The sequence below is a fragment of the Bison bison genome, unplaced genomic scaffold, assembly GCF_000754665.1.
Source record: "Bison bison bison isolate TAMUID 2011002044 unplaced genomic scaffold, Bison_UMD1.0 scf7180017864531, whole genome shotgun sequence".
Lineage (NCBI taxonomy): Eukaryota > Metazoa > Chordata > Mammalia > Artiodactyla > Bovidae > Bison > Bison bison.
Window position 1 is genome coordinate 7,459,576 of NW_011495081.1, and position 17,943 is coordinate 7,477,518.

Consider the following 17,943-nt stretch of genomic DNA (forward strand, 5'->3'; position numbering starts at 1 on the left):
TAAGAGACAGAGACATTACTTTGCCAACAAAGGTCCATCTAGTCAAGGCTATGGTTTTTCCAGTGGTCATGTATGGATGTGAGAGTTGGACTGTGAAGAAAGCTGAGCACAGAAGAATTGATGCTTTTGAACTGTGGTGTTGGAGAAGACTCTTGAGAGTCCCTTGGACTGGCAAGGAGATCCAACCAGTCTATCCTAAAGGAGATGAAACTCCAATGCTTTGTTTGGCCACCTCATGCAAAGAGTTGACTCACTGGAAAAGATCCTGAGGCTGGGAGGGATTGGGGGCAGGAGAAGGGGACGACAGAGGATGAGATGGCTGGAATGCATCATCGACTCGATGGACATGAGTCTGAGTGAACTCTGGGAGTTGGTGATGGACAGGGAGGCCTGGCATGCTGCAACTCATGGGGTCACAAAGAGTTGGACACAACTGAGTGAATGAACTAGTAACTGATAAATATAGTAGGGAGAGAAAAATCAGTTAAATACTATCAAAGGCCTCAGTTCAGTTCAGTTGCTTGACTAGACGGACCTTTGTTGGCAAACTAGTATCTCTGCTTTTGAATATACTGTCTAGGTTGGTCATAACTTTCCTTCCAAGGAGTAAGCGTCTTTTAATTTCATGGCAGCAATCACCATCTGCAGTGACTTTGGAGCCCCCAAAAATAAAGTCTGACACTGTTTCCACTGTTTCCCCATCTATCTGCCATGAAGTGATGGGACCAGATGCCATGATCTTTGTTTTCTGAATGTTGAGCTTTAAGCCAACTTTTTCACTCTCCTCTTTCACTTTCATCAAGAGGCTTTTTAGTTCCTCTTCACTTTCTGCCATATGGGTGGTGTCATCTGCATATCTGAGGTTATTGATATTTCTTCAGCAATCTCGATTCCAGTTTGTGCTTCTTCCAGCCCAGCGTTTCTCATGATGTACTCTGCATAGAAGTTAAATGAGCAGGGTGACGATATACAGCCTTGACGTACTCCTTTTCCTATTTGGAACCAGTCTGTTGTTCCATGTCCAGTTCTAACTGTTGCTTCCTGACCTGCATACAGGTTTCTCTAAGAGGTAGGTCAGGTGGTCTGGTATTCCCATCTTTTTCAGAATTTTCCACAGTTGACTGTGATCCAGACAGTCAAAGGCTTTGGTGTAGTCAATAAAGCAGAAATAGATGTTTTTCTGGAACTCTCTTTGCTTTTTCCATGATCCAGCGGATGTTGGCAATTTGATCTCTGTTTCCTCTGCCTTTTCTAAAACCAGCTTGAACATCAGGAAGTTCATGGTTCACATACTGCTGAAGCCTGGCTTGGAGAATTTTGAGCATTACTTTACTAGCGTGTGAGATGAGTGCAATTGTGCAGTCGTTTGAGCATTCTTTGGCATTGCCTTTCTTTGGGATTGGAATGAAAACTGACCTTTTCCAGTCCTGTGGCCACTGCTGAGTTTTCTAAATTTGCTGGCATATTGAGTGCAGCACTTTCACAGCATCATCTTTCAGGATTTGGAATAGCTCAACTGGAATTCCATCACCTCCACTAGCTTTGTTTGTAGTGATGCTTTCTAAGGCCCACTTGACTTCACGTTCCAGGATGTCTGGCTCTAGGTGAGTGATCACACCATCATGATTATCTGGGTCGTGAAGATCTTTTTTGTACAGTTCTTCTGTGTATTCTTGCCACCTCTTCTTAATATCTTCTGCTTCAGTTAGGTCGATACCATTTCTGTCCTTTATCGAGCCCATCTTTGCATGAAATGTTCCCTTGGTATCTCTAATTTTCTTGAAGAGATCTCTAGTCTTTCCCCTTCTGTTGTTTTCCTCTATTTCTTTGCATTGATCGCTGAAGAAGGCTTTTAATCTCTCCTTGCTATTCTTCGGAAATCTGCATTCAGATGCTTATAACTTTCCTTTGCTTCTCCTTTGCTTCTCGCTTCTCTTCACAGCTATTTGTAAGGCCTCCTCAGACAGCCATTTTGCTTGTTTGCATTTCTTTTCCATGGGGATGGTCTTGATCCCTGTCTCCTGTACAATGTCACAAGCCTCTGTCCATAGTTCATCAGGTACTCTGTCTATCAGATCTAGTCCCTTAAATCTATTTCTCACTTCTACTGTATAATCAGAAGGGATTTAGATCATACCTGAATGGTCTACTGGTTTTCCCTACTTTCTTCAATTTAAGTCTGAATTTGGCAATAAGGAGTTCATGATCTGAGCCACAGCCAGCTCCCGGTCTTGTTTTTGCTGACTGTATAGAGCTTCTCCATCTTTGGCTGCAAAGAATATAATCAATCTGATTTTGGTGTTGACCATCTGGTGATGTCCATGTGTATAATCTGCAACGTTTTTCTCCATTTATTTTATCAATGTATTCAAAACCAACTTTGAAGGTCCAAGTATCTTCAATCCCTAACCTAAATGGTTTACAAACTCATTTACTTAAATATTACCGTGATACTCATTTCCAATGAAGATTTTCAGCCTCACCTACAGAATCTATTACAACATATCTAAAATTGAGGTACAGGCAATAATGAAGCACCTAAGTGAATATGATACAATGGACCACTGACTCCATGTTGAGAACCACCACCTAATCCATCTGTTCTATAAATATGTGTTTCCCCAAATGTTGTTTCCTCAAAAATAAAGCAGAATCAGACCCAAGTCATTCCTTTTGTTGTTGTTGTTAAAATATTAAGAAAACTGCAAATACTAAATGTTTCAACTTGTAAGTTTCTCTTGGTAGTCTTTTTCCAAAATCAAAACCAGACTAGAGTAGTACTCTGCAAGACTATTCAAGAAGTAACTAAGCCAATTCATATGCCTAAGGCATCCAGAACTAAGGTGACATTAGTACTGGATGCCAGCCTAGTCCTATGTTCCTTTACCAGTGCGACAAAACTACTAGATGTTTTCAGTGAACAAATCTGAATATATATCCTGCATATAATCCCTTCAAATCTTTCAAAAACTTAAATCTACTAAATGTACAACCATTTCAAAAACTTAGAATAAGCAGGCTAACAGTTATTGGTCTAAATAATTATACTTATCATACTTGCTTCTTATATTTGTTTATTCATTCGCTAGGAAACAAACAGCTTCGAAGTATTTGTTTTATACATAAAAATCTTAATCTTTTAGAATGTGAAAAACGCAGCTTCTTTTGATCAGGAGGGACCAAAATATTAATTTATCTGATAAGCTAAGTGAAACACTAGAAAGACAACAATTAAGAATACTTTTACCTTTCGGGTTTTAATAAAAATTTACTGCTTATTATAAACTATCCATTAATCTAAAATTAGGTTAAACTTTGCCCAACTAAAATCTCTTTTAAAATCAATCTCACACCATTACCAACTATTCATTAAAAACAAGAAGACTCAAATTCACAACTAGGTCTTGTCTAAAAAAGAATAAAGATTTAGAGATAATGGCAGAAAAGTCGAAAACTATGAATTGTTTTTTGCAATCATCCACTTAATAGATCCAAACATCTGAATAGATTTTACCATTCTGGAAGGCCTATCTAGGATGCAAATTTTTGTGTTCCTAAGGAAGAGAGAATGCAGTCTCGTCTAACACAACCTCCCTCTGTTGTACTTTTCAGGAAAACCAGTACTGTAAACACAGATCTCTCTCTCTTAGGAACAATTACTGCCAGATATAGTATCCTCTATAGTAAATTTCCTCAAGAAATATTAACAATAAGATCAAATCAACCTTGCCTGTCCAAAACTGTTACACTAAGTATCACTTAAAACAGGACAGGGGAAAGTTAGAAAAGGCTATTACAGAAAGATTTTGTTAAAAACAAATAAAAATAATTGTATCCAAAGAAAAGACTATCATATAACATATATTCTTGGCTTTTTCACTTCCTCTTCTAACCTTCACACACATCCACTTAGGTTTAAAATAGGCACTATTTCCTTTTAACCACTACTAATCGTTACTCAACAGAATAAATCAGGTTTCAACAGTTTTATCTTTCTTTCCTAATTAATAAGTACAAAATAGAACACATATTTCTCATATTTTCTATATCTTCCTAAACTTATTTTTCACCAAAAGCAAAACACTTTTATGGCCCTGAATTCTCCTCTTTGTTAAGAACTTTATTAGCCATTAATTTGAGCTTCTTCAAGTCACATAATTCTTCCCCCCACCCCTCCAAAGTAAAGATCATTCTTTTTATACTTCAGGCCTTCCTAACTCTAGGATAGGCTATGAATTGTTTGAAAACTGAAATCTTATTTCTAAAAGACAAAAGTGTAGAATCAGAAGTTTAGGGACTTAAAGCTTCATCGGAATTGACTTGGCTAAATACATTTCTCCCTTCCTCTTTTTCTGTTGGTCAACAAAACTTTAGAAACCACTCACTCTTATGCCCAAAATACTTTATTTTGTATTACCAGTAATTATAAGCACCTATCTTCCCAAGAAGATACAATTCTATAAAATTTTGTAACATATAGCATATGGCCTGAGTGCAAAAATTTATCCATTTCACCTTTAATTACCAAAACAGTGATCTAGGTTTTTAAGGTGAATAAGGCAGCCCTTTGAATTCAAAACTCAGTGAACGAACTCGAAATAGCCTATTAAATGCTGTAGAGGTGGCGCACAAGGTAAAATGATGTGAAGAATGAGATCAAAAGTTGAATCAAGCAGTTAGAAAAAAGTGTACAAGATAAAAATAGAGCCATAATTCCACGGGGGAACCAGATGTGCTTTTGTCAGGGGGGAAATCTATATGCATGTGGTTCTGTCATGACTAAACTGGCAAAAACAGTAAACACGAGGCTCCAGAATATCCACCAACACTGCAAAGTAATTTAAACAGCACTCTAAATGTAAAATAGAACATCCTTACAAGAGTTAAAAAAAACCCACACACAATAAACCTCACTCTTGATTTTGCTTGTCTACAATCATTTCCCTCTTTCAAAGAGCACAAATCCAGAGATTCAGTACCAAGAAATGACCATCTATATTTTTGAATACATTTCAAATTATGAATTTGAATTATGAATACATAATTTTGAATAACAAATCTAAAATATTATCAGGTTTACTGAACAAATTATCATTTTTTTGAGTTTCAATGCTAAACAGCTAAAAGAAATCTACAATTCATATCTCGAAGGAGGGAAACCCCTTGGCATCTTTCCAAAGCAAATCCACCATTCAGAGTGGTTTTGATCTTCTTCTCATTATTCAAGTTTTGTTTAGTCTTTTTTTCCCCCTTGTCCATCATCACTCAATTTTCCCCTAAATTTTCACTGACTGTTGCCTTACACATCAAGCAAGCTAGCTGATTCATATTTTTGATCATGTCACCCTTCAAGGTATTAACCACTGTTCCAGTTAAAAGTTGAATAATATCATATCTGGGATTTGCTTCAAAGTAATGGAGGTGGGGGGCTTCCCAGGTGGCTCAGTGGTAAAGAATCTACCTGCCAAGTAGGAAATTCGGTTTCGATCCCTGGGTTGGAAGATCCCCAGAATAAGGAAATGGCAACTCACTCCAGTCTTCTTGCCTGGGAAATCCCAAGGACAGAGAAGAGTGGCAGGCTACAATCTATGGGATTGCAAAAGAGTCAGACATGACTTATTGACTAAATAACAACAACAAATGGAGGTGGGAAGAATAAGTCAAAGTATGGAGAAAACAGGTTTAGCTGTGACAAAGCTCTGTAATAGAAGCACCATATACTATTCTTTTTTTCTTGCATGTTTGAAATGTATCTTTAAAAAATTCAAAAGATTATATGAAGATAATTCTTTGTTGGTCATCAGATGTCAAAAAATGTCTTACAGACTGATGGAAAAAATATATAGGATACAGGAAGCACCATAAAAGTTAGGACAAGTTAAGCATAAAAAAAAAAAAGTTATAGCTGAATTTAACATAGTAAATTCAGAAAACACCATAAATCCACAGCAATATTCAATCTTTAAAAAGGAGGGGAAAAGAAAACAGGAATTTCTTCTTTGAGGAAAAGTATGAGCCAGTAAGTAGAGACAGAATAGAATTTTTTTTAAAAAAATCACAATTTGCCATTTCCAAGGAAATAACTTATTTATTCAAGGATTATCAATTGACAATAAATAACTAGATAAAAGGTTATTGAGGAACACAGTTATCGACCCACAGATTACTAACTGCAAAGGGGGAAATAATCCTTTACAATGAAAAGACCCAGCAGTCATTACCCTAACCAAGTGAACAAACTTAAACCATTGCTGACAGAGGAATAACCTAGCATGAAGTGCTTTTTGATGTGATGCTGTATTATACACAAAAATATTTAACCTGAATATTATCAAAGCTCTGAGTTTAGACAGAACTGTTACTTTCCAGGAAATACAGAAGATGAAAGAACAAGTTAAATGATACCTCACACACACACATCAAATAAACCCAGACAGAAAATGAGAAGTTCTACAAGAGAACTGTTCTGGATTCTTCAAATAGACAATAAATATCCTAGGCGACAAAAAATAGAGGGACTATTCAAGAGACATAATCAAATGATGCAAATAACCTACATTATAGATTCTGATTTTTAAAATAATAAAACCCTCTGAATTACACTGCCTTCTGGAGAAACTGAGGAAATTTGGATATGAACTAATTTTTAGAAGTAATACGGTATTACTATTAATTTTCTTAGATGGGAAATGGTATAATAGTTATAAAATAGCATTAAGGTCTTTATACTGTATAAGAGAAACTGAAATAAGGGGGGCTGAATATGTGTTGACTTACTTTCAAATAAACATGTACAAGATATAAAGCAAATATGGCAAACACTCAACAACGGTCGATTCTAGGTGAAGACCTGTACTATAGGCATTCACTGCACTTTTCTTTATGTCCTAAACTTGGCACATAAAACTAATGGGTGAAACTTTTTTCAAAAAATTACCACTGTCTGTCCCACTTAAAACACCACAGTTCTCAGTTGAAAAGGTCATGGCACCATTTCAGTGTGTTTACAATTTTAGATAAATTTAAGAATTAACAATGAATTCGTGAAACTTTCAACGAAAACCTTAATACATTACTCCTCCTCCACTTGCAGGTAACAAAACATGAACCCAGAAAAAGGGTAGTATATGTAAACACATATGACGTAACAATTTAAAGACTGCAAATCTGGGGCATTCTAACAGGATGTAAAATGTAAATACTGAAAATTTCAGGACAGAAATTTGTCGACAAGCAAATACAAAATTCAGTTTATCCAAACTTGAACGACAATAAAATTTATAGTCACTCTATTCTATTCAATAGAAACATTCCAATTTTGCCTCATCTCTGTCAACCCCCAAGAACACTTCCCACTCCACAAGCCGGGCACTTGAAAAACGGAAACGTAAGTGTATTTCGTTGCTATGGCAATGGGAAATTTCAAGAACTCGAACTTGAAATCTGCAGTCTATCTAGCCTCCATTTTAAAAACCATTTACCTAAACATACTAAACATAAATCGAAAAAAAAAACCTGATATCTTTCATAAAATATCAGTTTCCTCTTTCAAACTAAAAGGTAAAGACTATCCTACAAAATTCTGAATAAAAAGCAAAAGGAACAGATCATTTAACAAAAACCCTGAATTTTTTAATACTTATATGTCACATATCCAGTACTAAAACAGCTGTTTTTATTTAGTGTCCATATCGAACTTCTCATTTCTGATATATCAAACTCTACAATTATCTGTGTCGTTGGAAAAACGAAAATGAAATGCTAAGGGAGGGAGCGGGAGAAAGCCACAGAATTCCCAACTTGGCATAACGATCCACTCCTAAACTGCTTCCTCCCTCATTCGCTCTGGCGAGAATCTATTTCTTCAGATCAGTTTCATCTCAAATTATTTCTCAAACTAGTAACCAGTTTCTGGGTACAGTGTATATCGGAAAGACGGTTGGAGAGAAAGAACACTTTCAAGTTTTTCGAAAACAGCGAGTACACGTTAAAATAATCCATTCCTAACCCCTAAACACCAACATGGTATTAAAGCAAAGAATCTCACCGGCTAAGTCCCATAAACCTAAACAGGACGAAGTAGTTTCCCAGCTATTGTCTAAATCAAATATTTGTTCATATTAACCCCTAAGACAGAGAAGCCAAAAAAGTTTCAAATCTCAGTCAGATCTCGCTCCCCATTCCCACCGTACTTCTGTACCCAGCCCTTGGGTACATTAAACCCCTGATTCCTTCCTCAAGCGAATATGGCTGGAGTACTCGGACGAACAGAGACGTGGAGAGAAGAGGTCGCCACGAGGCCCCACCACTCTCCTTCCTCACCTGCTCCGTGGCTCCGTCTCCTGACATGGCCTCAGCCGATTAGAATTACGAACTGGCCCGCGATGCCAAGCTAGAAAAGAAAAATTAAACTAAAAACCACCCCAAACCAGTAAAGTTGCCCCCTGCCCTGCGGAGCCAGACGGCCAACACGAATCGCCACCGCCCACTCAGATATGAATTAAAATGGCTCCGTCCCGGCCGGCCGAGTAGGGGGTGTGGCTTCTGCATTAACTTCCGGGGCAGTGGGCAGAGCTAAGAGCGCAAACTCCTAGGTTACTCAACCGCGCAGAAGCAGAAAGACCCCAGGGGGCGGGTCTAGTGTCTGTACTGACGTCACAGCCCGGCACTAGCGAGGCTCTTCTCGAGAGAGCTGCAACCGGCTGGGAGGCGGGAAACTGTTTCTCTTGGAGGCTTCTACGCCTTTTGCAATTTAATTATCAACCTGCGGAGCCGGGCTCTTACCTGTTAAAGCCTGAAATCGGTTCAGTTCAGGCAAACTGGCCATCTTATGGATCAGTGCTTATTGTTAAATTTCTTGTTCCGTCGCTCAGTCACGTCCGATTCTTTGCGACCCTGCAGCAAGCCACGCTTCCCTGTTCTTCACTATCATCCGGAGCTTGTTCAAACTCATGTCCAATGAGTCGATATTTTATTTTATTTTATTTTATTTTGAATTTTTAAAAAACTTTATTGGGGCAAGTTGATTTACAATGTCGTGTTAGTTTCTGCTATACAACAAAGTGAATCGGTTATACATATACATATCTCCACTTTTTTAGATTCTTTTCTCATATAGGTCACTGTATTGAGTAGAGTTCCCTGTGCTATAGAGTAGGTCCTTACTAGTTATCTATAACTTTGATGGTGATTTTTTTTTTTTTTTGGTTTCACTGGGTCTTCGTCGCTGCATGCAGGATTTCTCTAGTTACGGCAAGCGGGGGCTATCTTCGTTGCTGTGCACGAGCTTCTCACTGCGACGGCTTCTCGTCGCCGAGCACAGGCTCTGGGTGCTCAGGGTTCAGCAGCTGCAGCACGTGGGCTCAGCAGTTGGGGCTTGCACGCTCCACAGCTCAGGCTACTCTTGTTCTGGCACATGGGCTTAGTTGCTCCTCTGCCTGTGGATACTTCCCAGACCAGGGACCAAACCCACGTCCTCTGCGTTGGGAGGTGGATTCTTATCCAGTATACCACCGGGGAAGTCCTCTTTTTTATCTGTAGTAGTCCGTGTGTCAACTCCAACCTCCCAGTTTATCCCTGCCTGCTCCCCAATGTTCGATATCTTGACTGTGAATTTACACAACATAATTATATAGAATTACACACACACACAAAGGTGAAATCTGGATAAGCTCTGTGGATTGTACCGACGTCATTTTCTTGGGTTTGATATTAGTTATTTGAGATGCTACCAGTAACCTCCCTGGTAAAACATTTTTTTTTGGAGGGGGGGGTAACGTCCTCTCAATCTGTAATTACCTGAAAAAAAACTTTAAAAAGTCTATCAGAGATGCATAACAACATATTTATAGATTACATGATACAGCTCTTAGGTTTGTTTTAAAATATATTCTAGTAATTAAAAAAATAAAACAGTAGAAGACATAGATGAAACAGAATTGAAAAGATGTTGCTAAATGTTGAAGCTGGGTGAATAATACATAGGGAAAACACTAGTTTTGTGTTTGCAGACTTCCCAAATGAAAAACTTTAGACTATTTAGTTTAGGACTAAGCCTAACTTACACAGCCTTACTCAATGCTGTGACTTTTCCATACAAATTGAGTTCAATGCTTGTAATTGTTTCATTCACAAAGTTTATTATGACCTTTTATTGCTGCTAAGTCGCTTCAGTCGTGTCCGACTCTATGCGACCCCATAGACGGCAGCCCACCAGGCTCCCCCGTCCCTGGGATTCTCCAGGCAAGAACACTGGAGTGGGTTGCCATTTCCTTCTACAAATATTTTAGAGATGAGGAATCTATAGAGTTTTCTATGGTCTCAGCTAAGGTGCTTCACACTTTTCCCAGTATGAGGGGAACAGATCAAGCCAATGTTTATTTATGCATTACTCATGTGTCAAAGATTTGAAGTCTGTAAGGGCTGGGTTTAAGCTTGCCACCCCATCATGGTTTTTGGTTAATAGCAGTGAGGCTCTAGAATCAGACATGGAACAACTGATTGGTTCAAAATTCGGAAAGGAGTACATCAAGGCTGTATACTGTCACCCTGCTTATTTAATGTCTATGCAAAGTGTTGTTCAGTCACTCAGTCGTGTTCTTCTCTTTGCGACCCCATGGACTACATCATGCCAGGTTTCCCCGTCTTTCACCATCTCCCAGAGCATGAATACATCTTGTGAAATGCTATCTTGCAAAATGCTGGGCTGGATGAATCACAAGCTGGAATCAAGATTGCTGGGAAAAATATCAACAACCTCAGATACGCACATGATACCACTTTAATGGTAGAAAGTGAGGAGGAACTAAAGAGCCTCTTGATAAAGGTGAAAGAGTGAAAAAGCTGGCTTAAAACTCAACATTCAAAAGTCTAGGATCATGACATACAGTCCCATCACTTCATGGCAAATAGAAGGGGGAAATGTGCAAGCTATCAGATTTCATTTTGTTGGGTACCAAAATCACTGAGGACGGTGACTAGAGTCATGAAATTAAAAGACACTTGCTCCTTGGAAGACTAGCTATGACAAACCTAGACAGTGTATTAAAAAGCAGAGACATCACTTTGTCAACAAAGGTCCGTATAGTCAAAGCTATGGCTTTTCTGGTAGTTGTGTATGGATGTGAGAGTTGGACCATAAAGAAGGCTGAGCGCAGAAAAGAATTGATGCTTTCAAACTGTGGTGCTGGAGAAGACTCTTGACAGTCCCTTGTATAGCAAGGAGATCAAACCAATCAATTCTAAGGAAATCAACCCTGAATATTCATTGGAAGAACTGATGCTGAAGGTAAGGCTCCAATACTTTGGCCACCTGATGCAAAAAGCTGATTCATTGGAAAAGACCCTGATCCTGGGAAAATTTAAGGGCAAGAGGAAAAGGGGCCAACAGAGGATGAGATGGTTGGATGGCATTACTGACTCTGTGGACATGAGTTTGAGCAAACTTGGGGAGATAATGATGGATAGAGAAGCCTGGTGCTGCAGTTCATGGGATCACAAAGAGTCGAACATGACTTAGTGGCTGAACAACAACAACTGGAGCTAGACCATTAATTTTTTTAATTAATTTACTTTAATTGGAGGCTAATTACTTTACAATATTGTAGTGGGTTTTGCCATACATTGACATGAATCAGACGTGGGTGTACATGTGTTCCCCATCCTAAACCCCTCTCCCACCTCCCCATCCCATCCCTCAGGGTCATTCCAGTACACCAGCCCTGAGCACCTTGTCTCATGCATCGAACCTGCACTGGTGATCTGTTTCACATATGATAATATACATGTTTCAATGCTGTTCTCTCAAATCATCCCACCTTCGTCTTCTCCCACAGAGTCCAAAAGACTGCATTAATGTGAATCCTGGTTTCATCTCTTGCTAGATGGGTAATCTTGGTGAGTGACCATGGTCAATAAAACATCTCTGTCCCTCAGTTTCCTTGCCTACAAATAGGAATGACAGTAATACCTGCATTGTTTTTTTAGACGGAAGGGCATGTGGATCTTAGTTCCCTGACCAGGGAAGGAACCTGAGCCCTGGGAAGTGAAAGCATGGAGTCCTAACTGCTGGACCATCAGGGGATTCCTAGTACCTGCAATTCCAATAAGTTATACATGATAAAGTGCTTGGAACTGTACTTGACATAGTCCAGGATTAAGTGAGAGCAAGTCTTCGGAACTCTTTCCCATTCACAGATCATCATAAGACTTATTCCATGCTCTTGGCTATGGTGCCATATGGCCCAAAGTAAAATACTCAGCCTTTCTCATACACTCCTTGTTCTTTTCAGTCTCCTCTGCCACTGCTCTTGTTTCCACATCTGCCCTTTTCACAGCCTGAACTCTAACTCTTCAGAGTAAACACATGAGCACAGGGTGTGTATTAGAGATATTTATTGCACCATCCAGCTATAGAGGACTAGTTTTCTACGATAAACTCTCTGTCTCTTTTATCTTCTATATCTCCATTATCCTATGTTCTAAGACCCCTAGTAGATACTTGAAACTGGATAGTAGCAAACACTATATATTCTATTTTTTCCTGTACAAGTATATCTATGTTATCATAGTTTAATTTATAAATTATGAATAGTAAAAGATTAAGAATAATAAAGCAATCATAACACCATGATAAATGTTGTATGAATTGCATTCATTCACCTACTTGTGCGCTTATTCTCTTTCAAAATATATGCTTGTACGAAGTAAATGCCTTTTCCACCTTAACTAAGCACCTATCACATACTGTGGCCATAAACTTTGCAGTTTGAGGTACAACAGTAAAAGTAGAATGAATTTATTTTTCCTTCTTCACAATTTCACAGATACAGGATTTGTTCTTACCATGGATCTTAGCAACCTCAGCACACAATATTTTTCCTTCCTTTAATAAGGCAAGAACTTTCACATTTTCATTTAAAGAAAGCACATTACAACTTCTTCTGGCATATGCAAATTGCAGGCCTCACTACTCTTGCGTTTGGGGGCCATTCTTAAGTAAAATAAGGGTTAACTGAACACAAGCACTGAGATACCCCCTCAATCAATCTGATAACAAAAAGGGAGGGCTAAGTGGCACCATGGAGAAGGCAATGGCACTCCACTCCAGTACTCTTGCCTGGAAAATCCCATGGACGGAGGAGCCTGGTAGGCTGCAGTCCATGGGGTCGCTAAGAGTCGGACATGACTGAGCGACTTCACTTACACTTTTCACTTTCATGCATTGGAGAAGGAAATGGCAACCCACTCCAGTGTTCTTGCCTGGAGAATCCCAGGGACGGAGGAGCCTGGTGGGCTGTCATCTCTGGGGTTGCAGAGTCGGACATGACTGAAGCGACTTAGCAGCAAGTGTCACCAAATTTCATCATGCTGCTCAGAATGATGCAGGACTTAAAACTCAAGAATTCTTTTTGGAATTTTCCATTTAATATATTCAGACCAAGATTGATTACAGGTAACTGAAACTGTGGATGGAGTGGGGAAGGGGAGGCAGAGACTACTGTACATCATAAGACGTCTCTACAATGGAATGTCACGTAGCTAGTAAACTGATGCTAAGGTACAGTTACTGACAGAGACATCCATGATATTGTAAAGCAAAGAAACAATACAAAAACAGTGTATGTATGTATGTGTATATATACATATATATATATATATATATATATATATATATACAGGAAGATCCCCTGGAGGAGGGGATGGCAACCCACTCCAGTATGCTTGCCTGGAAAATTCCATGGACAGAGAATGAGCTACAGTCCATAGCCTCGCAGAGAGTTGGACATGACTGAATCGACTTAACACACACATATATACACACATGTACGTGTACAGTCAATCTTCCATATCTGTGGATCCTGTATCCTTAGAGTTAACCAACTGTGGATTGAAAATATTCTTTTAAAGAATCCTGAAACTTCCAAAGAGCCAAACTTGAATTTGCTGCTGCTCACAACAATTTACGTAGAATTTACATTGTCTTTACAACTACTTACAGAGCATTTACATTGTATTAGGTATTATAAGTAATCTAGAAGTGATGTAAAGGATGTTCATAGGTTAAATGCAAATAGTATAACATTTTATATAAAACACTTTGAACATCCACAGATTTTGGTGTCTGTTGGATACAGGAGGGTGGACCCGCTGTATATATAGTGCCTCAAAGCATTAACAGTAGTTACAGTAAGTCCCCTACAGATGAAGCTTTAAGTTTTGAACTTTCATAGATGCGTGTGCGCACAGAGAAAGGATGGAGACAAGAGGAAGAAGTAACTGAAGAACCGAAGAGATTCCCAAAGCAGGAAGTAGCAAGGGGATTTTCTTTATTTGAGGAGGCCTGTTAGTTTTGGAGGCACAGGACCCAGACATGATTGGCCATGGAATTTAAGCTGGGTAAGAAGGAGAAATGAGGGCGCCAAAAGTGAACAACAGTAGCATCTCTAGATTTGAGGACCTCTGGTGGCATTAAAGAGTCCTCTAGAATGGGAATTCCCTGGTGCTCCAGTGGTTAGGACTCCATGCTTTCACTGCTAATGTGTCATGTGGCCAAATTGAATAAATAAATAAAATAAAGGGTCTCTAGATAGAAGGAGGACTGAGCTAGAAAGATAGAAGGTGGTGATCAAAGAACTGAAATGCAAAAAAATGAGATTACAGGGAATCTGTAGTTTTCCATGATGACAAAATCTAGGGTGTGACCATAGAAGTGAATGCCTAAAAAAAAAAAATAAATAAATAAATAAATAAATAAGAAGTGAATGGCTGAGGTAGATTTGAGGACAAGGTCATTAGAGATGTGTTCAAAAAATTGCAAAGTGTTGGTGTGGGAAGTTTTCTCTAGGCATACATTGAACAAGAACTAAGAAAGGAGCTATACTAATGAGTCAGGAACTAAAATCTTTGAGAAATAGGAAGAACATATTTCCAAATGTTAATAACAATATTCAGTTCAGTTCAGTTCATTTGCTCAGTCATGTCCGACTGTTAGTGACCCCATGGACTGCAGCACACCAGGCTTCCCTGTCCATCACCAGCTCCCGGAACTTACTCAAACTCATGTCCATAGACTCAGTGATGCCATATTACTACTGTTAAACACTCTAAGGAAGGAAGTACAGAGTTTTTCCGTTAGAGGTTCTTAAACTTTTGGTTTCAAGATCATTGTAAACTCTTAAAAATTATTGAAGACCACATAGAAATAAAAACTGATAAAATGTCAAAATATGTATTAAGTAAATTAAAAATAATATCATTACAAGTAAACATACATGTTGTACATTCATGAAAAATAACTGTATTTTCCAAAACAAAAAATTAGTGAGAAGAATGGCATTTTGCAAATTTCCTTAATGTCTGGTTTAATAGAAACAGCTGGATTCTCAACCTGTTTCTGAATTTAATACATTCACATGTCATTTAGCCTCTGGAAAACTTCCCTGTATGCTCATCAGAGAATGAGAGTGAAAAATGACTTACACATTATTGTGATATATTTTGATCTTGTGGATACCCTGAAAGATCTAGACATGCCTGTAGCAAGATATGGTAGCTTCTAGGCCTATCTCAAAAAGCCCCACTTGCTCAGAGCTCCCCTTCAAGCTAGATAATCTCAGCACACACTAGCCTCAACATTAATCAAAATGTTACTGGTATTTTCGCTGTAGTGTTCTCATATATGTTATCTTAATTTTTATTTTTTAAGCAATGAGAGGAATTTTTTCGCTCACCAAGGAAAATTTGAACAGCCAAATTATGTGAAAAAGCAAGGAAATCTGAAATTGAGGAAAAAGTGGTATCAGGGGCGTAGTCACAGGATTGTCTCCATCTTCTTTTTCTTGGTATATTGATATCATCCTTGCGGCTGACTGGCTTTCTCTTTGTATGATGGTGTCAGAGGCTATATAAATACACCACTCAGTTGTTCTTGAGCTGGCCTTGAGAATGGGCCTGAGAGACGTGCAGCTGCAGAGAGCTTCATTGACCAAGGGTCCCAGCTGCTGAAATCCACTGAAGCTATGCTTTTCATGAGCTGCTCCCAGCCAGGGAGCAAGAACACACAGAAGAGCTATACCAAAAATGTCTATTAAGACCTGGATAATCACAACGATGTGGTCACTTCCCTAGAGTCAGACATCCTGGAGTGTGAAGTCATATGGGCCTTAGGAAGCATTACTATGAACAAAGCTAGTGGAGGTGATGGAATTCCAGCTGAGCTATTTCAAATTCTAAAAGATGATGCTGTGAAAGTGCTGCACTCAGAAATCAGCAAATTTGGAAAACACATTAGTGGCCACAGGACTAGAAAAGATCAGTTTTAATTCCAGCTGAAAAGAAGGGCAATGCTAAGGAATGTTCAAAAGAATAAGTGAAGTGAAAGTTGCTTAGTCGTGTCCAACTCTTTGCAACCACATGAACTATACAGTCCATAGAATTCTCCAGGCCAGAATACTGGAATGGGTAGCCTTTCCCTTCTCCAGGGGTCTTCCCAATCCAGAGATCAAACCCAGGTCTCCCACATTCCAAGTGGATTCTTTATCAACTGAGCCACAAGAGAAGCCCAAGAATGTTCAAACTACCTCACAATTGTTCTCGTTTCACATGATAGCAAGGTAATGCTCAAAACCCTTCAAGCTAGGCTTCAGCAGTATGTGAACTGAGAAATTCCACATACGCAGGCTTGATTTAGAAAAGGCAGAAGAATCAGAGGAGATCAAATCGCCAACATTTGTTGGATCATAGAGAAAGCAAGGGAAGTCCAAAAAAAAACATCTGCTTCTTCTTCATTGACTGTGCTAAAGCCTTTGACTGTGTGGATCACAACAAACTGGAAAATTCTTAAAGGGATGGGAATACCAGACCACCTTATCTGTCTCCTGAAAAAGCTGCATGCAGGGCAAGAAGCAACAATTAGAACCGGACGTAGAACAGCAGACTGGTTCAAAATTGGAAAAGGAGTACGACAAGATTGTATACTGTCACTGTGTTTATTTAACTTATATGTAGAGTGAATCATGTGAAATGCTAGGCTCGATGAAGCACAAACTGGAATCAAGATTGCTGGGGAAAATATCAACAATCTCAGACATTCATATACCACTTTGAAGGCAGAAAGTTGAAGAGGAACTAAAAGAACCTCTTGATGAAGGTGAAAGATGAAAGTGAAAAAAGATGGTTTAAAACTCAACATCAAAAAACTAAGATCATGGCATCAGGTCCCATCACTTCATGGCAAATAGATGGGGAAATAATGGAAACAGTGACAGACTTTAATTTGGGAGCTCTAAAATCACTGCAGATGGTGATTGCAGCCATGAAATTAAGATGCTTGCCCCTTGGAAGAAAAGTTATGACCAACCTAGACAGCATATTAAAAGGCAGAGACATTACTTTGCCAATAAAGGTCCATCTAGTCAAAGCTATGATTTTTCCAGTAGTAATATATGGATGTGAGAGTTGGATTATAAAGAAAGCTGAGTGCTGAAGAACTGATGCTTTTGAACTGTGGTATTGGAGAAGGCTCTTGAGAGTCCCTTGGACTGCAAGGAGATCCAATCAGTCCATCCTACTGGAAATCACTCCTGAATATTCATTGCAAGGACTGATGCTGAAGCTGAAACTCCAATACTTTAGCCACCTGATGTGAAGAGCTGACTCACTGGAGAACACCCTGATGCTGGGAAAAATTGAAGGCAAAAGGAGAAGGCAGTGGCAGAGAATGAAATGATTAGATAGCATCAATGGACATGAGTTTGAGTAAACTCCGGGAGACAGTGAAGGACAGGAAAGCCTGGCGTGCTGCAGTCCATGAGGTTGCAAAGAGTCAGACATAACTGAGTGACTGAACAACATTAGCAGCCTAGCCAGGAACTGAGAGTGTTAGGGATTCAAATGAGGGCCCATTCCTGGAAAACCAGAACCTCTTGATGACTGATTTTGAAG

At 39.0% G+C, this 17,943-nt stretch overlaps 1 protein-coding gene across 1 annotated transcript in view; it reads right to left on the reverse strand.

Annotated features, from left to right (window-relative positions):
* Window positions 1–8,542, reverse strand: part of CSTF3 (cleavage stimulation factor, 3' pre-RNA, subunit 3, 77kDa) — a 67,722-nt gene extending 59,180 nt beyond the window's left edge. Inside the window, exon 1 of the mRNA XM_010831883.1 lies at window positions 8,323–8,542. Coding sequence (XP_010830185.1) covers window positions 8,323–8,349 — 27 coding nt within the window. The 5' untranslated portion in view covers window positions 8,350–8,542. The remainder of the gene's footprint in view (window positions 1–8,322) is intronic.
* Between the last annotated feature and the right edge of the window lie 9,401 nt (window positions 8,543–17,943).